At 39.8% G+C, this 22,852-nt stretch overlaps 1 protein-coding gene across 3 annotated transcripts; it reads left to right on the top strand.

The window, feature by feature from the left end:
• The first annotated feature begins 2,177 nt into the window (after positions 1 to 2,177).
• Dld (dihydrolipoamide dehydrogenase) lies at positions 2,178 to 22,800 on the top strand. Of its 3 annotated transcripts, none has more exons than XR_015621750.1 (14): positions 2,178 to 2,302; positions 3,961 to 4,039; positions 8,420 to 8,499; positions 9,817 to 9,885; positions 10,434 to 10,503; positions 11,741 to 11,841; positions 12,216 to 12,359; positions 13,063 to 13,164; positions 15,706 to 15,896; positions 16,585 to 16,755; positions 17,294 to 17,565; positions 17,755 to 17,927; positions 21,553 to 21,642; positions 21,738 to 22,445. XR_015621750.1 is itself a non-coding variant. In XM_087552621.1 (14 exons), exons 1-14 carry the CDS (start codon positions 2,594 to 2,596, stop codon positions 21,801 to 21,803), a joined length of 1,524 nt encoding a protein of 507 aa, XP_087408747.1. In that variant the 5' UTR covers positions 2,178 to 2,593; the 3' UTR covers positions 21,804 to 22,445.
• The last annotated feature ends 52 nt before the right edge of the window (positions 22,801 to 22,852 follow it).

The following is a 22,852-nucleotide window of genomic DNA, read 5'->3' as shown; positions in this document are numbered from 1 at the left end:
GAGAACGTAAGGGCTTCATCTATCCATCACTGTACAACAAACTGTCCTGAAAAGCTTGGTGGTGAAAACAATGAAAATATTTACTTTGTTCATAAATATGACAATTGAAAGGACTTAGGTTAGAAGAACTGCCTGCAGGGAGAGGGATTAGGGAGAAAGGAGGAGGAGAGAGGAGGAAGAATGAGAGAGGAGAGGCAAGAGGAGGGAAAGATGGGAGAGGGTGGGAAGAGGGAAAGGGGGAGGGGGAGGAGAGAGGAGAGAGGTGGATGAGAGACAGATGAGGGCAGAGAGAAGGAGCAGAGGGAAGAAGAAGAGGAAAAGGAGTAAGAGAAGGAAGAGTAAAAAGGGAGAGAAAGGGCAGAGGAAAGGGGAAGGAGAGGAAGGGGAGAGAGAAAGGATGAAGGAAAGATGAAGGAAGAGAGAAGGAGTAATAAACAGGAGGAGGAGGAGGGAGTGAGGGAGGCAGAGGAGCAAGAAGAGGGCTCTGTCCCTAGCCTGAGAGTCACCCAATATCACTTTTGCCATATTCTATTCATTAGAAGAAACATTTGCCTAAAGTTGGTCCATATTCAAGAGAGGGTGAAATCGAGTTTACATTTTAATTTGAAAAGTGTCAAGCTTTGGACTTGGTTTAAGTACACTGCAATGAGAGTTACTCCATCAAAGGTTGTCAGAAGTAACCTTACACATGCAATAAGTGGAGAAGATCATTGGCCAGTATTTGTTCATATGCCTACCTGTAGCTGTATAGAACCTGGAAAAGGTTGTTGCTGTTCTGAATACCTATCTGTCCAGAGGAACAATCTCTTAGTATATGGAAGGGAAAAACAAAGGCAGAAGATGTAACTTAGTTGGCAGAATGCTTGCCTGGCATACTAGAAGCCCTGAGTTCCACCCCCAGCACTCAGCAACACATAAAATTGTGGTGGTACCTGCAATCCCGGCCTCAGGAGATGATGGTAGGAGGACTATAAATTCAAGGTCATTCTAAGCTCTATATTGAGTTTGAAGCCAGCCTGGGACACATGAAACACTCTCTCAAGAAAACAAAAATGGAAAAAAAAAAAAGAAAGAAAACAAAAATGGAATGTGGTTGGGGATAAACATTTGGTAACGGCTAGCTCTCTTCATAACATTTATTCATATCTTCTTCCCTGTAAATGGGCAGAGATAGGTAAGGAGTAGTATTTGTCTAATGCTTAACTCTATGGAGCTCCGTACACTGCTTGGTCTGTAAACTTTTGAGAAGTGTAGACTTAAGGTTTACTTAAACTAGAGACTGGATGCTGGAGAGATCTCAGCAATTAAGAACACTGACTGTTCTTCCAAAGGTCCTGAGTTCAATTCCCAGCAACCATAAGGTGGCTTACAATCTGTAATGGGATCTGATGCCCTCTTCTGGTGCCTCTGAAGAGAGTGGCAGTGTACTCACATACATTAAATAAATAAATCTTTAAACTAGAGATTGTTATTACAAAGTGTGAATCAGGCCCTAGACCCCCCCCCCCCCCGTGCTCAATCTTATAGATAATAGTTAGCGATCTTTTAGGTGCACACTCGATGAAAACCTAACATTTCACCACCCACTATCTCAACCCTTCTAGCTTGTTCTGCAAGAGAGGCGTGCTTCCAAAATACAAAAATAAAAGGTAGTTTGTTTTCTATACTTCTTGTTAGGGTAGTTTTCAGAGCAGGATGTAGTTGAAGAAAGGCTCAAGACTGTGGCCCATCTACCCTTACATTGCCTTTGAGGACAGAGATTATACATCAGCAGTTAAAGCCAAAACGTTTGTCCATAGGGCTGCAGTTACCTCTCTTTTGCTTTCTTCGTTTTAGCTCTCAGGACTTCATCCAGAAAATGGAAACACTTCGTTTTGCAAAGCTAGATAAAGCCACGAGTGCCTAGCACAACCATGAGCTAAAGTCAAACTTTTCTTTCTTTCTTATTTAAGCTTTACTTTCTGTAGGCTTTACAGAACAAACAACATTTTTATTTAATTGGTCTTTCAATAATAACTTGCAACTCTCTACTCCAAACACTTTGGCAACAGTCCCCAATTCCCCAGCTGCCACAAAGCGCAACGCCCTTCACGACCTCGCACGACGCAGCGACCAGAAAGCCTCTGCCTCTCGGGCCAATCGCGCTGCTCCTCGGAGATGACGCGATGCTGTTGCGCACGCGCAGGGTGGGGAGACCTTGGATAAGTCTACTAGGCGTTCTGCGGAGGTGAAAGCCCTGGTGTAGGGACGGGAACGAGGGGAGATGCAGAGCTGGAGTCGTGTGTACTGCTCCTTGGCCAAGGTGAGGGCCGTCTGCGTGGCGGTGATGCTAGACTACAGGCTCAGAGACACCCGCTTGCGGGCCCGGACGCCGCCGCGGCCCCGCCTCTATGCCGGTTCTATCCGGCCTCCGGAGGCAACGGGGAGCACAAGCCCTGGCTAGGGAGGGACCTGCTGCGGAATGACTGTCCGCTGCCCCACACGACACTTCCGGGCGCGGGTCGTGGGGCTTGGGCCTTCACCCGTGCACGGGGACGAGTAAATCACCCTTGCCACGCGCGACCTGCCACTTCATACCTTTTGCCTCATCCCAATGACCCGGGGATGGCCTACTTTCGTACGGTGGGTGAGTAACCTTGAGGCCGGACTGGCCCAGACGTGGTCAGCTCCAATGCCCAGTCCTGCGAGTTCCTCCAAGGCTCTCTTCATTCACATCCCTAAACTAGTGCACTCTGCCGTCAGTCAGGCCCTGGGGCTTATATTTTTAATTACAGCGGTCTATCGTCCAAACAACTTTCCCGTTTCACCTGCCAATCAAATTCTGCCAAATTGAATGCATGAGGCTTAGCGGCAGGGTAGCCTGAGAACTTTAGGGACACTACAGAGATGAGACTCTTCACATCTGAATTGTCTATGTCCTTAACGTAACACACAAAATGCTATCGTTTTAGGGAGAAGGTGAGCTGGGACTGACTCTCAGTACAGACAGTTCTTTGTTCCTCTTTGGCTGGCATGTCTTGATCTCAGGTCACACAGAAGTTGCCTTCAAGTAAAAAACATTGTTGCCTTCCATTGTTTGCTCGCTGTGATAGGAGCTGGAAATTTCTAAGTGGCCCTGGTCTTAGGAAATGGTAGGCACAGGGCTAAGAGAATGTGAGACTATGATGCAATTTGTGAAACTTCCAGAATGTGGGGACACTGCATTGTTGGTACATTTTCCTAGTGTAGTTTTCTGACCATAGGTGGTGGCTCAAGAACATCTTTATAGATGTTATTAAGTGATTACATCTGTTATAATGATTATAGACTGTTAGGAACGTGATTACAAACTTGATTCTTTAGGAAGTATATTACAGATGAAATGAATAGCATTAAATACTCAAATGTATGAACTCACAGTTTCAGGATTTTTATTAAAATACTAAACTGACCCTTGACATTAAAATTTACCTGTGCTTTCTGAAATTTTAATAAACCTGTAAGCCAGTGAGTATATTCTGACTAGGTCTAATATGAGATGGTTCGTTGAATGTTCATAATAATAAGACAGATCTGGCAAGTTAAGATTGTGATAGTTTAATATTATGGACAAAAAAGTGAAATTGAAAAAAAAAAGGTGAAATTGTTAGGATACCCCTTTGTGGCACAGAAAGTCCGCAAGGTATTAAGTGTTTGATACATTTACCCCAGTTGTCATCGACCTTTTAAATTGCATTTATTACTTCCGTACATGCACATGTAGGCATGAGCATGCAAGACAGAGTTCATGTAAGAATGCCAGAAGACAGCTTGTGGAAGTCAGTTCTCTTCCACCATGTGGAACCAGGGAACCAGGGATTGAACTTGGGAAGTCAATCTTGGTGGCAGGAGCCTTTATCCAATGAGCTATTTCACCAGCCTGTTTTTAAAATTATATTTTACTTAACAGGAAAATTTCTTTTGCCTTTTTTTCTATTCTAGAAAGGCCATTTCAATCGGCTGTCTCATGGCCTACAGGGGGCTTCTTCAGTTCCATTAAGAACTTATTCAGATCAACCAAGTAAGTACTTGATACTGCAGTCTTCAGTCAGATTAGCTGACAGTTCTTTCACAATTTTCTGTAAAGGAAAGTGAACATTAGAGTAGCTGTTCATCTGTGCTCAAGTTAATCTATGTGCCTGTTTACTGTTGATTGAATGCCTGTATGTTACAAGAGGTAAACATAGCCAAGCCCATTCTTAGGACAGAGGCTGGTATTAAAGGGCAGACAGAACATAGGTAACATAAGTGGAGAAGAAACTGAAAATTAAAGCAGGTTACTTGGAGGCTGGGAAAGGATGTGAGGAAAACCTTTTGAGGAGATGGCGTCTCCTCAGAGGGAGTGAGGGTATAAAAGGTGCTTCAGTGAGAAAGGTCTCAGATGAACCTTAATTTGGGAACCTCCAGGAAAAGCCAGAAGACGAGGTGGCTGTGCAAAGTCCCAAGAAATAAAATCAGAGCGGTTAAGGGGATCAGATCATGAAGGCTTTCTAGGCCAGACAGTGTGGATTTTCCTTCACTGGTGATGGAGAAGCACGGGTGGCTTTTGAGTTGAGCAATTTTGCATATTACAGCTTTTAAGAATTAATTTTGTCCACTGAGTCAGATTGTGCTGGTTGTTTCAAAGCTGTGATGATGATTTTCGAAATCTTGCATGAAATTCTTTAAGACTACCATTATGTACATAAAAGGGAGCTGTGAGGTATATAATTTTCTTAATGCTTTCTTGAACTTTTGAATTTTCTATAAAAGATATGTTTTGTTTTTCTTTAAGCACTTGGAATGGGTAAATGGGTTTTTGATAAGGTATTTAACTTACAAAAAAATGGAAGTCATCTATTTACTGTACCCCTTAAAATTTAAAATTTAAAAGTATTTTACTCTTTAATTTTGATCTGTGTTGTGTGTATGTTTAAGTGTATGAGTACCTGTGTGGAGATCAGAGAACAGCCTTGGGTGTCATGTAAAAGAATGTTATGCTATATCCAGAACCTTCTATTTTCAGTCTTTGCACAGGCACTTAGATTGTAAGTCATGGAGTGAGTCCGTGCTGGTTAGTTCTTGTCTACTTGACACAACGAGAGTTGCCTGGGAAGAGGGACTTATTTGAGAAATTCTTTCCATCAGCTTGGCCCGTGGGCATGTATGCAGCTTGTCTTCTTGATGGATGATTGATGTGGAAGGGTCCAATCCACTGTAGCAGGTAGCCTGGGCTATATAAAAAAAGCAAGCCAAGCAAGCTAGTAAGCAGCATTCTTCAGGGCTTCTGTTTTAGTTCCTGCATTCAGGTTCTTATATTGGCTTCCCCTGAAGATGAACTCCTTCCCTAAATTGCTTTCAGAAAAACAAACTAGAGACAATTAGCTTTAATCAAGGGGTTTGGGTGTCTCTTGACATGGTTGAATTGTAAATATAAACTTAGTATAATTTTAGGGTACATAAAATAGCAGTAACTTTATATACTTAACATGTAGCTGAATTATTTACTTAATCGCTTTTCCTTTCAAAGCTAGAAGCTTTAAGTGGGCAAAAACTGATATTTCTTTAGTACCTAAGATGTCAGTAGGTCCTCCCTGCATGCTTTACTGAATAAAAATACTGAGGTTCTGTCCGTTTTAGTTACTATATCACAGAATATCCAGTATGGTCACCATACAAAACAGTATCAGCTAAAATGCCAGTACTATTATCTGACATATGCAGGGCTTAGTTTTGTTCCAGACAGTCTTAAATTCTCATATCTGCCCTACTTTGGCCATACCTCTTTGTTAGCTTTCCTGTACTATGAATAGAGAAGCCCTTAGAGAAGTAGGAATGCTTTTGACACTTGACCCACTGTTTTTATTCTGCGTTCATACAAGTGTATTGGCTGACCAGCTTGAGGAACTCAAAGCTTGTGATGGGGTGTCTGTTATAACACCTAGGAGATGTTTGAATACCCTTATAAAGCACATTCATCAGGCTGTGCGAGGTCTTGTTCCTGTTGATAAGGAAGGAGCTTATGGTTCACAGCAGACAGATGTGTGTCAGTCACATCAGTCCCTCACTCACTGTCTTATCATGTTCATTATTCCAGTGAGTATTAGTTACTGTCCTGTGCTGAGTTCTTTGGCTAGCTGCTTGGATATAGCAGTGATCTAAACAGATAAAACTAGCTTCTTTGGATTTCACAGCCTTCCTGAAGAAGACAAACATCCAGCAGATACTTGTAATCACGATACACAGTCCAGTGGCTGAGGAGAGGGATTTATGAACTCTGTGTGGATAGGGGATGGTTACATAATTCTTTCTTGAGGATGTTGTGTTTGTATGTGTAATGACTGTTGTTAATTGTTAACTTGCCTGCAACTGGAGTCACCTAGGAGAAAAGTCTGGGGATTTACCCACGAGATTAAGTTAGCCTTTGAAGATCTCTTGATTACATTAGTTGATTGGAAAAGTTCATTTTAACTGTGGAGGGGAATTACTCCCTGGGAAGGGAATCGTAGACTATGAAATAGAGAAAGTGAGCTAAGCTCTGCTTGCTGTTCATGGGTGTGATGTCCTCTGCTTCTTCAAGCTCCTGCTATCCCCAGCATGATGGACTTAGAGTACCTGAACTGTGATCCCAAATAAACCCTTCTTTAACGTTGCTGTGCTTTGTCACAGCAACAAGAAAAGAAACCCAGACATTGTCTGAAGAGGGACTGATGGAAGTGGGTGACTATTGTAATGTGGAAAGAAGCACAGTCTATTTAAACTACTAAAAAAGTCATAGGGCCGACACATTGAAGGTTGAGAGTTGGTTTCTCAAACAGGAAGTGTGGAGTCAGGAAGGCATTTTAAGCAGAGCCTTCAGAGGGATATTTATTTTAAACATCATTGCGGTACAGGTTGGGCTTTGGGTAACTTTACTTTTCTCTGATCAGAGTATAAGAGGCAAGGTAGTTATCGTGTGCATATATGTTTCAAGAGCTTAGTGTTGGACTGAAAATGCATGCTGTCAGTATGTAGTTTTAGATAATGAAACTATATATATATATATATATATATATATATATATATATATATATATATATATATCGAGGGGGGGCGGCTAGTATAATTCCATGCATAACTACTGAAGCTTGGTATTGATGGTATGCAGAATGGGTTGGGAGATGAGATTGGAGAAAAACTGAAAAATGCAGGTGCTATCCTGGTAAGGTGGAGTTGTTTGAGTAACAGACAAGAGTGGATTAATGAAGACTGAAAAAATTAGATCTGAGCTGATTTGTCAGATCTGGCACAAACAGCAGTGTAGGCTGTTGCCAGTATGGGACTGAGGCTGGATGCTTATTCTCTAAAGTATGGCCTAACAGAACCTGGGGGCAGATCTAAGGAGGAAAGCAGCGTTTCCTGAGCTTAGTAGGCACCCAGCACCTTCTGAGGTTCTTGACATGTGTTTTCTTTGGCTATTAACAACTTTGGACTGTAGACATCATCACTATGTGGATAACATGTCGTATTTATGCTCAAATAACTGACATTTTTTTTTTGCTTAAGTACAGTTATGATTGGAACTTATGTCATATACAATTAAGGTTGTATAGTTACTAAATAGATTTGTTTAAATCCTTATTTTATTCATAAAGATTAAAAGTTTTTAAGATTATGATCAGAAAGTGAATTGTTTCAATTTAAGATTTCAGATAATGAGCACTTTTCGATAAGAATGAGTATAGCATATTTATGGGAGAAGTTTGCAAAATAGCTTGGAGATTAAGGCTAGTGACAGTTTAAACCATTTTCAGTCCCCAACATTCTGTATTATGACTAAAAGGAAGGTGTGTGTGTGTGTGTGTGTGTGTGTGTGTGTGTGTGTGTGTGTGTGTGTGTGTTTGCAGATGAGGGGCTAAAGTGAAGTAGGTCAAATTATTCACCCAAGGTCACCTTGTTGGTGGTTTAAAGCTTTGTTCTTTGGGATTTTAATATATGAAGGCTGAAACTAAAGAATGGGATTGTATTAAATAAAAGGAAGAGTACCAGAGGCAGAGTCAGAAAGCTTGGTTTGACTCTGCTGTTTAATGACTAGATAGTTTAGACTAGTCAGTTCATTTCTGAACCTTTTGTTTCTTCTTAGAAATGTTATGTGTATGTCATCCTCGTCCTCCTCATGGTACAGGAGAGTTATGTCATCTGATATATGATAACCAGTAAGTAGCAGCTGGATATAGGGTTCATGTTCTAGGACTTAGTTGTATTTACATATCTTATGATGACTAGAAGATAAAAGTGGGATTTCAAATTTTGACCCTTTTTTAGTAGCATCAGAACACATCAGGTCTCTTACACAATAATGCTGCGGTGAACATGCCGATTATTTGAAATGCTTTGGTTAATGACTAATTTACCATTTTATATCAATCTGTTCTCGTTACAGTTGATGCTGATGTGACAGTGATAGGTTCTGGTCCTGGAGGATATGTTGCTGCCATCAAAGCTGCCCAGTTAGGCTTTAAGGTAAGATAGATGCAAAGTGGAGTGGAGGTTGCTTTGTTTTATTATGGGTCAAGTTAGTTTTAGTTACAAAATACTTTGCAGGTAAAAGCATGGGAAATAATTTTATATATATCTTTTTTCTTTGTATTTGGTTGTTTTATATGCATCCATGTATGTTTGTGCACTGTATGCATATAGTGCCTAACGTGAGGCCAGAAGGTGGTGTCAGGTCCTTTGGGACTGGAGTTACAGACAGTTGTGCATTGCCATGTGAATGCTCAGAATTGAACCTAGGTCCTTTGGAAGAGCTGCTACTTCTCTTAACCAACTGAGCCACCTCTCCAGCTCAGGAAATTATTTTTTTAACTATTGACTATTTGTAAACCTGAAATTGATAGGCTTGATTCTAGTCTCCTAGTATAGAAAAGCCAGCTATTGGGGCTGGAGAGATGGCTCAGTGGTTAAGAGCACTGACTGCTCTTCCAGAGGTACTGAGTTCAAATCCCAGCAACCACATGGTGGCTCACAACCATTTGTAATGGGATCCGACGCCTTCTTCTGGTGTGTCTTAAGACAGCTACAGTGTACTCACATGCATAAAATAAATAAATAAATCTTTAAAAAAAAAAAAAAAGAAAAGAAAAGCCAGTTATTTTCTTCTGAAATACTTCATTTTGGTTTGTAAATACATTTTATATAACAGTGTTAAGAGTAAAACACATATATTGATGTTGGACAGAATTCTTTTTAATAATTCAGTCTAGAGGTAGCCTAGTTTTTATTATTCAGATGATAGAATTCAGAGTTCTTTTTTAAAAAACTTTTTATTGATTCTAAATGGATTTTACATCATGTACCCCAATCCCACTCATCTCTCTGTCCCCCCTCTGCCCTTGCAACCTCCCCCTAAAAGAAATTGAAAAAGAATAAAAAAAGAAAAAGAAAAACATACTGTGGAAGCTGTAGTGTGTCACAGTGTGTCCCACAGTATACCCTTCTGTCCACACATCTTCACTTGCAGATGATCATTGCAATGAGTTATCGGTCTGGTTCAAGGCCTCTGGCTTCTGCTACACTCTATACCAGAACCTCACCAAGACTCCTCTCAGATATCCTGTTGTTGCCCTGTGTCACTGGTGTCTACCCTGTGTCTACCCTGCTGTTAGAAGACATTGCAGCTTTGGATCTGCAGGATTGGCCCTCAGAGTGTGCTTTGAGTCTGAAAACACAGAAGTTGAGACGCTTGCTGTGCAGAGCAATTAAGACATGTATTTGGGATCTTAGTGAAGTGAAACATGCATGTTACCTGTTACTAAATAATGCTGTCTTTGATTGTAGACAGTCTGCATTGAGAAGAATGAAACACTAGGAGGAACATGCTTGAATGTTGGTTGTATTCCTTCAAAGGTGAGCATGTGTTTCAAACACTGCAGACATTGCTTTTGATTAGCTGCTGACGGCAGAGGTTGCCTGAGACCGACTTAGTAATCTAATGCAGTTCCTCATAAAGAATCCGAATGTGTTATAAGACTTTTCCTGTGTAGACCTTGTATGCTGTGACCGTCTAGAATGTCATATACTCTGGAAACTTTCCTGTCCTAGACTCCAGTGTTTTAGTTTTGTTTTTGTTTCCTCTTTAGCTTTCCATTGCACTGAAAAGATAATTAGGAAAATTGTTGTTTTTAAAGTTCTTTCCTGTGAAAACAGGTCTCTTTCAACCTGCCACCTTGAAATGTGTTCTTACTGTTTTATTTTTAAAGAAAATAGCTTCGTTTTGTTTTTTATTCTTGTCTATATTTTATGTCAGTATTATTTATCTTAGGTTAATTGTGAGAGAAGGAAAGATGAATCTATATGGTAGTGTGTACTATTTTAAATAGAAATGTCATTTGGTAAGTGCTTTCTTGTTACAGCCTGTTTATGAGTATTTGGTAAATTTGCCTTACTTCTTTTAGGCTTTATTAAATAATTCTCATTATTACCATTTGGCCCATGGAAAAGATTTTGCATCTAGGGGAATTGAAAGTAAGTATACTTTTTATAGTTAGTACCATACGTGCTTGACTCTTCTTGCTAAATACTGATGTGTGTGAACGATGTTTATTTAAGGATACGTGAGATAAAAATCTTGAAATTTGGAGAGATTTACATAGGAATGTCTACTTCAGATTTCTACCATGACAGCTTCTATGCCTTTGCAAGTTTTTACCTAAGTTCTGTTTTTTGGGTGTCAGTGAAGACTCAGTGTTTTATATCCCTCACAACTGCCTAGATTCCTAATTGCTGTGCTGTTGTCAGGTAAGACCGGAAGGAGGATAGCAGCCACCTGAGTTGTGGAAAGAGCAGAGAGAGGGAGCAGGAACAGGGAGAGGCTCCATGAGAAGACCATTCATAACATTTGCATGGAATCTGTATTGTCTTCAGCCACCATGTTTTGGAGGGACTGTTTTTATCCTTTTCCCCTGTCGTATTTGAAAGACACTTACATAAGACTGACTTAATGCATTTGTGGCATTATTTTACAGCAGTAGGTTTCTGAAAGAGGCTGTGTAAGCAGTCCAGTCAGCGTGTAGATGGTGTGTCTGCCTTACAGCAAGTATGTCACACTCTGTGACAGTACCCTGCTGTTAGAAGACATTGCAGTGTCAGGAGACATGCAGTGTAGGCAAGCCTTACCTGTTAGCTTGGCGACTTTTGTCAGTCAGAAATGTCTAAGAGTCTGTCTGTGTGTTGGCCTCATGGACTGATTGCTGTCTTCTTCTGCAGTTCTGTTGGTTGGTTACATTGTTGCTCTAGTGTTCTGAGTTAAATGAATTTAAAATCTAGTTGATTAAACTAAACTTATTAAGTTTTTTTGTATTGTGGAATGTTTAAATAGATCCTTAATTGTTTTTGTTTCATGAAATTTTAACCTTTGTTTTTATTTATAATTTCAGGTGAATGTTCTACTTTGCCATTTTTATTTTATCTATCTTCCATCATGAAGTGTTTGTAGACTGTGCTACAGTAGAATAGGATATTTCTATTTTGGACTGTATTTTTGGCACAGATGCACATTTAACCGTGCTTGATAATTTCTGTTACCGTGACCTGATGATGTGGCTTTGCTGGGTGTGGCTATGACAGTCACTAAGTTTTAGAAGTTAATGCTATCTTTTTCATAGTTTTATCAACATTGAGATGAATATTTTCAGATCTTGGTAACTATCACATATTACTCTCAGAGTTTAAATAATAAAAAGACTTATTTAACAAATTACAGTACCAGAAGTTCGCTTGAATTTAGAGAAGATGATGGAGCAGAAGCGTTCTGCAGTAAAAGCATTAACAGGGGGAATTGCCCACTTATTCAAACAAAATAAGGTTGGTGTTCAGTGCTCAGATTTCTGTTTTATTTTACATATACATGAAATAGTTGTTTTGTGCTAATAGCCATGTTTTATGATCTTGGCCTGCTGTGGGATATTGACTTAATTTAAAATAGTACTAAAACATTTAAAAAGTAATGTAATGCATTTATTATTATACAAACCCTACAAAGAGTAAAAGCCAAAAGAAAATCCAAAATAACACTACCCTGAGAAACAGATGTCCCTGAGATAGTATTTTGACTGCTACATGCATTGTATATTTTAAAGGAAACATTTCATGTTCTGTGTTACCTAGAGTATTGTTCCTGTTACTCTTATCAGAAAAACATTTAAACATTGTGAATTTGTAAATATTGCTTTATAAAGGTTGTTCATGTCAATGGATTTGGAAAGATAACTGGCAAGAATCAGGTTACAGCTACAACGGCCGATGGCAGCACTCAGGTTATTGGTACCAAAAACATCCTTATAGCTACGGGCTCAGAAGTTACTCCTTTTCCCGGAATCACGGTATTTATGCTTTCTAATTCATCTCTTATAACCTTCCTTATAAAACAGGGTTTTATAAATTTATCCTGTTTATCAATGTTGACTAAAACACTAATTTGGCAGCCATTTATCATTGCAGTTATTTCTCATTATTTTGCAGTGATTATGATAAGATATAGAACACTTTATAATATATTTGAGTTCACATTAAGGTAAGCTAGGCACGGTGGTGAGTGTCTGTAATCCCAGGATTTGGGAAGCAGAAGCAGGAAGTTTGTTATACGGTCAGTGGTTAACAGGTTTGGAGCCAGGACTGCACAGGAAGACTGTCTCAGAAAAAGCTGGTGAGAGCCGGGCTGATAAAGTACTTGCTGTCCACCTGTGTGAGCACTGGGCATGGTGGGATGGACCTGTACTCCTAGCACAGCTGCTGAAGGATGGCTAAGGTTGACTTTGTGCTTCCACACATGTAAACACATATACACACTTACACAACAACAGTAAAACACAACATAACACAGAGTTAAAATTAACCATTTTAATTTGGAAGGTCGAATGGTAAAATTTCAGAGTAGCATTTTGAATGAGAGCTAAAGAAATTGTGATATATCTATAGATAACATTAAGCAAATAAATGACATAAAATTTTATTGGATAAGACCAAAATAATAACACACTAGGTTTCCACAAGTAATTCTGATTGTTGTTTTTTCTTTTTTTATAGATTGATGAAGACACTATAGTGTCGTCTACGGGAGCTTTATCCTTAAAAAAAGTTCCAGAGAAGTTGGTTGTTATTGGTGCAGGAGTAATCGGTGTGGAATTGGTTAAGTGTGATCTTCCTTTTATTGCTGCTGTGGGGTTGAAAGGGACTTAAAACTCTTCTTGGAGGCCAGAAAGATAGCTCAATGGTTAGCAGCAGTACTGTTTTATCAGGGGACTCAGGTTCAGTTCCCAGCACCCATATCAAACTTCTCCGAATCACCTGAGCCCCAGGAGCTCGCCACCTGTACCCACATACCCGTCACATACCCACATGCTGCAAAGAAGTAAAGAGAATCTCTCTTTGAAAAAAGAGACAAGATTGAGACAGTTTCAGGTAGTATGTAAAAAGGAGAGATAGCTCAGTGCCTAAGAGTACTGGCTGCTCTTGCAGAGGACCAGGTAAAGTTCCCAGCACCCACAGTGATTTTCAACGCTCCATAGCTCCAGTTCTAGGGAGTCTGTACCCTCTTCTGGCTCTGAGGACACCAGGCATGTACATGGTGCCCAGACTCCATCAGACAAACACCCATCTATATAAAATAGAAATAAGTCTTAAAGCAAAAAAAAATTAAAATAAAAATTGGTCTTAAAGCAAAACAAAACAAAAACCCTACTTGTATTACATGATTTTTTTGTGTAACATTTCAGGTCAGTCAGTATTGAGTTCTGCTTAAGTCTTACAGCAATAACAAATACATCTTTTCTTCCAACATAACATATTTAGGTAAATCATTAGTCTTTAGTATGCCCTTTGTTTTATAGTCTGCTACAAGGTTCTTGTTAAAGTCACAGCCCTCGTCATGAACCTCAGCCTGGCTGAAGACCTTTATTTCCCTAGCTGAGTACTGGTCTCTTCCAGGGCTGCTTAACTCCCCACTCACATTCTACCTGACTGGTACGGTGTCTCTCCTCTCCTCACGTGGAGCTTCCTGAGGAACAAGCAGGAGAAAGCATGGACTGGACAGGACTCCCTTGCCTCGTGCTCATGCTTCAGATTTGAAAGTACCTTTGCCTCACAAGTCTTCTTTTGTTCTCCCTGCTATGGGGAGAATATCATTTTCCCTAAGAATAATGTCTTCACCTACTGTCACTTTATAGCATGTTCGTCTGCCATCACAGTGACTTAGTTCTGTGATGTATGTTTCTTTTCTTTAAACTCATCTGCTTTCTACCTGCTGTCCTCCCACTCCCTTTTTTTGAGAGAAGGTCTCATACAGCCCTGACTGGCTTAGGACTGGCTATGTAGATTAGATTGGCCTTGAACTTGCAGCAGTCCTCCTGCCTCTGCCACCTAAGCTCCTGTTTATTTTCCTTGTGATTTATAGTTGAACATGCCTGTTTATACCTCGGTGTCTCACATGTTCAGGTGCATTTCCTTACAGACACATGCTTATATTTATGTCAGTAAGCCTTGTGTGAGCCTTTTCCAAGTTACTAATTTCCTTCTTTCTTTTTTCCATCTTATGCTGGATTTACATATACCTTCTGAGTTACCTTTTTTTTTTAAAAATTGCATATTCAGATTTCTTTCTTTTATTGAGAATTTCTTACACGCTATTATTTTTATAACATCCACCCTCCATTCTTTCCACTCCAGATTTTCCCCTCTCCCTCCTACCACTTTCCCCTGTCACCTTCATATGTTCTCTCTTTTAACTCAGAGTCCATTTAGTGCTGTGTGCATGTGCATGGGGGTAGTGCTATTTACTGGAGCATGGGTAGTTTTTTTGGTACTCTATTCCTGAAGAAAATTTACCTCCCAGCACATCAATTGCTAGTACCTTCTCATCTAGAGGTGGGACTTTCTTAGTCCCTCCCTGTCCTTGCTAAGATATTGGTGGTCTTAATCTTGTACAGATCTTACACACGCAGTCACAGCCACTATAGGTTCCTAGTGTGCGGTAGCCCTGTCGTGCCCAGCAAATACTGTCTGTCTGCTGCCTGTGGCTCTTACAGTCTTCCTGCCCCAGTTTCTGCAGTGACTCCTGAGCCCTGGGGAAGGGACATGCTATAGATTAAGAGTTGGGTACTCCATAGCCTCTCATGTTTTCTGAATACTGACCTTTTGTGTGTTTCTGTATTAGTTACTGTCTACTGCACAAAGAGGCTTCTGGGATGAAGCCAGTGCAAGATCAACATCATACTTCTTTAATCTTAGGACCCTTGTACTTCTCCTCTGCCTTAGACACTCTCGTCTCAGTCACTGCTGTAGTTGGTTTTCTTCACTCCCACGTAAATGTTACTTAGACAGAAGCCTGCAATCATGCTATCTCTGATGGCCCTGGATCTGTTTTCTCCTCTTTCTTATAGCATTTTGTTATCTTCCAGCATGAAGTTTATATATTGTTGACTTCCTCTACCATATTGTAAAGTTTCCAGGGACACACAATTTTGTTTAATAACAGGCCTAATGGTTATAGTGGGCCTGGTTATAGTAGGTAAATGTGGAATAGATGAATGAATAATAGATAATCTTAAATGAGTTTCCTTTTAAACACTAGAGCTTCCCCTAAACATTTGCAAAAGAAGACAATGTTTGAGGTAATTAGTGAATGTTGCTATGGAAACTTAATGTTTTTTTTTTCTTAAAAATTAATTTTAGGGTTCAGTTTGGCAAAGACTTGGTGCAGATGTGACAGCGGTTGAATTTTTGGGTCATGTGGGTGGAATTGGAATCGACATGGAGATATCTAAAAATTTTCAACGTATTCTTCAAAAGCAAGGATTTAAGTTTAAGCTGAATACAAAAGTTACTGGTGCCACCAAGAAGTCAGATGGAAAAATTGATGTGTCGTAAGTATGATGCGTTTGTTTTTGGCAAGCCATCCTTGCTTTCAGATTAGCAAATGTAGTCTAGACTTTTTATAACTTAGAGTCATCTTAATGCTGTGTATTACACAGTATTGCCTATCAAATTAGCCAGTTAAAATTTGTGAATTAGTTGATGCTAAAAAAAAAAAAAAATCTTACCAGATAGTCTCATTGTGATATATATTTTTCATTGTATATATTCATAAAATTTGAAGCCCCTTGCATTTAGAACAATTCATTTAGCATTTTTGTACAGACCATGGGGACTTTGATGATAGTTTACTTTAATTAATAATAAGTATCTGGCATTCATTAAGTATTTACCTAATTAACAAAGTAACTTCACCTTCAGACAGTCGGTAAGAGGCTTGAGCATGGATCTTTCTGAGATCTTTGGTTTTTTTTGAGGTCCAGGGGACCAAACCCTAAAGATGTCATGCACGCTAAGCAAGTTTTCTACCACTAAGCTCCATCTCAGCCGTGAGACTATGTCCTTACCACTGTGTTACACTGCCTGGTTTTATGAGAGTTTAAGATTGAACTTCTAAGAATTTCTATGTTTAATTGTATGACTCATGTGTATAATGAAATAAAGACACTAGAAATGTCATGACTGCTTTCAACTGTTGATGGAGGTTGTGTTTAACAGTTAACACTGTGTGTTGTCTAGTGTCGAAGCTGCATCTGGTGGGAAAGCTGAAGTCATCACGTGTGATGTACTCTTGGTTTGCATCGGTCGACGGCCCTTTACGCAGAATTTGGGACTAGAAGAGCTTGGAATTGAACTAGATCCCAAAGGTAGAATTCCAGTCAATACCAGATTTCAAACTAAAATTCCAAAGTAAGTTGAATAATTACCTGTTTTCTTTTTAAAAATGTAATATGGGTGATATTTTTAGCTTTCTGTAAAGATATAAAAATGACACATTGTGAGGCAGATGTACAGTAAAGGAATACCTAGCATTTCTATCCTAGTAATTTGATCAAGGTTGTAAAAGTGATAGTAAGGAAGACAGTTTTAATTATTCCTGGTTACTAATAACTTAATCGAAAGTGTTTTATTTGCTAATCAACTACCTATCTTATTTAGAGATAAATTCTGCTCTATGGTCCAGGCTAGTCTTCAACTAGACTCAAGTGATCCTTGTAACTCTCTCAGGCTCTCAAGTGCTGGGCATTTCCAATAATTTTAAATTTATTGTAGATACTGTTTTGAAAATAAGCTTGTTTAAATTAAATATAAGTAATTGAATTTTTCATGGCTCTAAGATTAGATCTTTAGCTCTGGTTTCTAAAGAGCTGCATTTGTTAGACTGTGCTTCTGTGGTATAAGTAAATTTCCTTTGCCGTTAGGTTACTGTGTTTCTTTTTTCTGGTAGTATCTTTGCTATTGGAGATGTGGTTGCTGGTCCAATGTTGGCTCACAAAGCAGAAGATGAAGGCATCATCTGTGTGGAAGGAATGGCGGGTGGTGCTGTGCACATTGATTATAATTGTGTGCCTTCAGTGATTTACACACACCCCGAGGTTGCTTGGGTTGGCAAATCAGAAGAACAGTTGAAAGAAGAGGTAATCCTAAGGACAGGCAGATCTCCTCCATCATGGGATCTGAGCTAATGGCACCGGTGGCAAGAAAGTGTCTTTGCCTTTAGTAACTCTGTGAACATTACAGCTGTGTCTGTTTGACTCTGGAATATGGCAAAATGGCGTTTGTGCTTGCTTACATTTCTTCCCACACTAAACTTTATTCTGTGTAGGAATAATGTCTGAACAATGACTTTTGTGGGATTTTCTTTCTAAGATTTGGGAGATGATTTCACTAAGGGGGACAAACTTACAGAACGCTTAATATATGTTCTCATATGTTCTCCCCAGGGTGTCGAGTTCAAAGTTGGAAAATTCCCATTTGCTGCAAACAGCAGAGCTAAAACAAATGCTGACACAGATGGCATGGTCAAGATTCTTGGACATAAATCCACAGATAGAATACTGGGAGCACATATTCTAGGACCAGTAAGTATTGCAAACTCAGAAACCCCGTAAGACTTCTGGGAGTCATTTAAGAGATTGAATTTGGTACATTGCTGTTTCTAATCTGCTGGTGGTGATTATTGCTGAAGAAAGTGTGAGGGAGAACATTGCTGCGTTGCTCCTAGCAAGGTACCACAACAGCACTTGCACAGTCATGCCTGCCACATCATCTGCTTGCACACTGCCTAGTGCACCACTAGTGCCAGGAGTGATGGTTGACAGCCTCAGGCTGTTCGGATGATGTCCTGCTGACCCTGCTCCCACTCGCTCTCTCTACACTTCTTTCTGACCTCATCTTTCTGCTCTTCCTCTTTGCTCATTAATTTTTTTAATGTTTATTTTATTTTATTTTATGTGTATGGGTGTCTGCCTACACTCATGTCTGAACTACATGCATAAAGAGGCCAGGAGAACTAAAATCAGGGACTAGACAAGGCTGCCCACTCTCTCCCTACTTATTCAATATAGTTCTTGAAGTTCTAGCCAGAGCAATCAGACAACAAAAGGAGGTCAAGGGGATACAGATCGGAAAAGAAGAAGTCAAAATATCACTATTTGCAGATGATATGATAGTATATTTACGTGATCCCAAAAGTTCCACCAGAGAACTACTAAAGCTTATAAACAACTTCAGCAAAGTGGCTGGGCATAAAATTAACTCAAATAAATCAGTAGCCTTCCTCTACACAAAAGAGAAACAAGCCGAGAAAGAAATCAGGGAAACGACACCCTTCATAATAGACCCAAATAATATAAAGTACCTCGGTGTGACTTTAACCAAGCAAGTAAAAGATCTGTACAATAAGAACTTCAAGACACTGAAGAAAGAAATTGAAGAAGACCTCAGAAGATGGAAAGATCTCCCATGCTCATGGATTGTCAGGATTAATATAGTAAAAATGGCCATTTTACCAAAAGCGATCTACAGATTCAATGCAATCCCCATCAAAATTCCAATCCAATTCTTCAAAGAGTTAGACAGAACAATTTGCAAATTCATCTGGAATAACAAAAAACCCAGGATATCTAAAAGTATCCTCAACAATAAAAGGACTTCAGGGGGAATCACTATCCCTGAACTCAAGCAGTATTACAGAGCAATAGTGATAAAAACTGCATGGTATTGGTACAGAGAGAGACAGATAGACCAATGGAATAGAATTGAAGACCCAGAAATGAACCCACACACCTATGGTCACTTGATTTTTGACAAAGGAGCCAAAACCATCCAATGGAAAAAAGATAGCATTTTCAGCAAATGGTGCTGGTTCAACTGGAGGGCAACATGTAGAAGAATGCAGATTGATCCATGCTTATCACCCTGTACAAAGCTTAAGTCCAAGTGGATCAAGGACCTCCACATCAAACCAGATACACTCAAACTAATAGAAGAAAAACTAGGGAAGCATCTGGAACACATGGGCACTGGAAAAAATTTCCTGAACAAAACACCAATGGCTTATGCTCTAAGATCAAGAATCGACAAATGGGATCTCATAAAACTGCAAAGCTTCTGTAAGGCAAAGGACACTGTCATTAGGACAAAACAGCAACCAACAGATTGGGAAAAGATCTTTACCAATCCTACAACAGATAGAGGGCTAATATCCAAAATAAACAAAGAACTCAAGAAGTTAGACTCCAGAGAGCCAAATAACACTATTAAAAAATGGTGTACAGAGCTAAACAAAGAAGTCTCAGCTGAGGAATGCCGAATGGCTGAGAAACACCTAAAGAAATGTTCAACATCTTTAGTCATAAGGGAAATGCAAATCAAAACAACCCTGAGATTTCACCTCACACCAGTGAGAATGGCTAAGATCAAAAACTCAGATGACAGCAGATGCTGGCGAGGATGTGGAGAAAGAGGAACACTCCTCCATTGTTGGTGGGATTGCAGACTGGTACAACCATTCTGGAAATCAGTCTGGAGGTTCCTCAGAAAATTGGACATTGAACTGCCTAAGGATCAGCTATACCTCTCTTGGGCATATACCCAAAAGATGCCCCAACATATAACAAGGACACACGCTCCACTATGTTCATCGCAGCCTTATTTATAATAGCCAGAAGCTGGAAAGAACCCAGATGCCCTTCAACAGAGGAATGGATACAGAAAATGTGGTACATCTACACAATGGAATATTACTCAGCTATCAAAAACAACGGCTTTATGAAATTCATAGGCAAATGGTTGGAACTGGAAAATATCATCCTGAATGAGGTAACCCAATCACAGAAAAACACACATGGTATGCACTCATTGATAAGTGGCTATTAGCCCAAATGCTTGAATTACCCTAGATGCCTAGAACAAATGAAACTCAAGACGGATGATCAAAACGTGAATGCTTCACTCCTTCTTTAAAAGGGGAATAAGAATACCCTTGGCAGGGAATAGAGAGGCAAAGATTAAAACAGAGACAGAAGGAACACCCATTCAGAGCCTGCCCCACATGTGGCCCATACATATACAGCCACCCAATTAGACAAGATGGATGAAGCAAAGAAGTGCAGGCCGACAGGAGCCGGATGTAGATCTCTCCTGAGAGACACAGCCAGAATACAGCAAATACAGAGGTGAATGCCAGCAGCAAACCACTGAACTGAGAATAGGACCCCCGTTGAAGGAATCAGAGAAAGAACTGGAAGAGCTTGAAGGGGCTCGAGACCCCATATGTACAACAATGCCAAGCAACCAGAGCTTCCAGGGACTAAGCCACTACCTAAAGACTATACATGGACTGACCCTGGACTCTGACCCCATAGGTAGCAATGAATATCCTAGTAAGAGCACCAGTGGAAGGGGAAGCCCTGGGTCCTGCTAAGACTGAACCCCCAGTGAACTAGACTGTGGTGGGGAGGGCAGCAATGGGGGGAGGGTTGGGAGGGGAACACCCATAAGGAAGGGGAGGGGGGAGGGGGATGTTTGTCCAGAAACCGGGAAAGGGAATAACACTCGAAATGTATATAAGAAATAATCAAGTTAATAATAATTAAAAAAAAAAAAAAAAAAAAGAGGCCAGGAGAGAGCCTCTGATCCACTGGAACTAGAGTCGTGAGCTACCATGCGGGTGCTGGGAGCCGAACCTGGGTTCTCTACAAGAGCAGCCAGTGCCATCTCTCCAGACCCACTCTTCTTTTCATAGCAGGCCAGGCTTGGTTTATAGTTTGGGGCCTGTACATGTGCATATTGTGCTCGTGGTGTAGACCACTCTGCCTCCAGACTTGTCACCTGAGAGAAGGCTTAGTTAGACATTACTGAGTCTAAAGTCCATGTCCCTGCTGTGCGGTAGAACAGTGAAGTTAACAGTATCTAAGTGCTTGCCGTGACACGCGTTATGACAAAACTCACTGTTCACAGGATTGTGGGAGAGCTGCTATTTTTCAGGCAAGCATAAGTAAAGTGTCTGCAGATTTCAGGCTTCTCCTCTGCTACATCTTCTGCTAAGTTTTTCTTGACTGGGAAACTTTTGTGACCTTCTTCAACTGTTGTGATAATAGAGGTTTAAGACAAAATGTGAAAGCCTAAAAGCCTGATTTATTATTTTTTTAAATCATAGCAAGGAGTTATTTTTGCCTTAAAAACATATTTTTCATTTTCAAGGGTGCTGGAGAAATGGTGAATGAAGCCGCCCTGGCATTGGAATATGGAGCGTCCTGTGAAGACGTAGCTAGAGTCTGCCATGCACATCCGGTAATTATTACCCATGTACTCAGGCTTAAGGGTTACCTGAGTGTTCTTTTGATCCATAACTATTCATGTTTAATTGTCCATTGCTTCCCTTGCAGACCTTATCAGAGGCTTTTAGAGAAGCAAACTTGGCTGCGTCTTTTGGCAAACCAATCAACTTTTAATTAGAAGATTGTTTTTCTTAAAACCTGGAAGATTTTGTCAACATTATAACATTTTGAACAGGATAATCTCCCAGTTCTAAGAATTTGTAGGATGAAATTATGAAACTTCTGGAAGATATTTAGTAGGTTCGAACAGAATGGAATAACCGTGTATACCTGTATTTCAAGTATTTTGTTCCAGTGCATTAATGCAAACAGAAAGCTACATATAGCAGCGTTCTGGAAAGTTTTTGACCTGTTTTCATACGGTCTACGAGATTCGACATTACTGAATTAGTAATCACAGATTTTACCTCTCATTTAGTGGAGGTCAATCTGTTGACAAGGAAGGAGCTGGAGAATACATGTGAACAACTTGAAGAAAACTGGCCAAGTTACTTTAAATTTGGTTTTCATATTGGAAACGAGTCAGTGACTAGAACAAGATTCAAATATGTACAAACAACTTATGTAAATAAAAGTGATTGTCTCTCATTTTATTTAACTTCCAAATTCCTGGCAGTTTACAGGTAGAATTACATGTTTAAACATTGAGGCTATAGGTCTGTAAGTCTAAATGAAGATTCTGTCCACAGAACTATTAAATGGAGACTTATGATTATACCAGGGAATGAAGATACCAAAATAAACATGTCCTAAGTACTTGTTTACTGGTTATTCTGAGTGCGTATTAAGATGATTCTAGTTCTTAACTACCTCTGATTACCTTTTATTTTTAATTGTTCCATCTCTACCACTGAATGTTTTCACATTGTACAGCTGTATTAAGGTATTTTATGGTCATTACCCTTTCATTTGTTTTACATATAACTGTCCAATTTTTAGGCTGTACCTTTAGGAGTGTAAGGGAATCTGTAATGTGCTTTGTTTTCCTATGTAGCTTTCCTTGGCTTAGTAAATGGTCTATTTATGTAGATGAGTATACTGTAGCTGTTTTCAGACACACATCAGATGCCATTAGATGATTGTGAGCCACCATGTAGATGCTGGGAATTGAACTCAGGACCACTTAACCATTGAACCATCTCTGCAGGCACCCCTTTTTAATC

This window comes from Rattus norvegicus, chromosome 6 (assembly GCF_021556685.1).
Source record: "Rattus norvegicus strain SHRSP/BbbUtx chromosome 6, alternate assembly SHRSP_T2T, whole genome shotgun sequence".
NCBI lineage: Eukaryota > Metazoa > Chordata > Mammalia > Rodentia > Muridae > Rattus > Rattus norvegicus.
The sequence above is the reverse complement of the archived record's forward strand: the minus strand, read 5'-3'. Positions and strand labels throughout refer to the sequence as shown.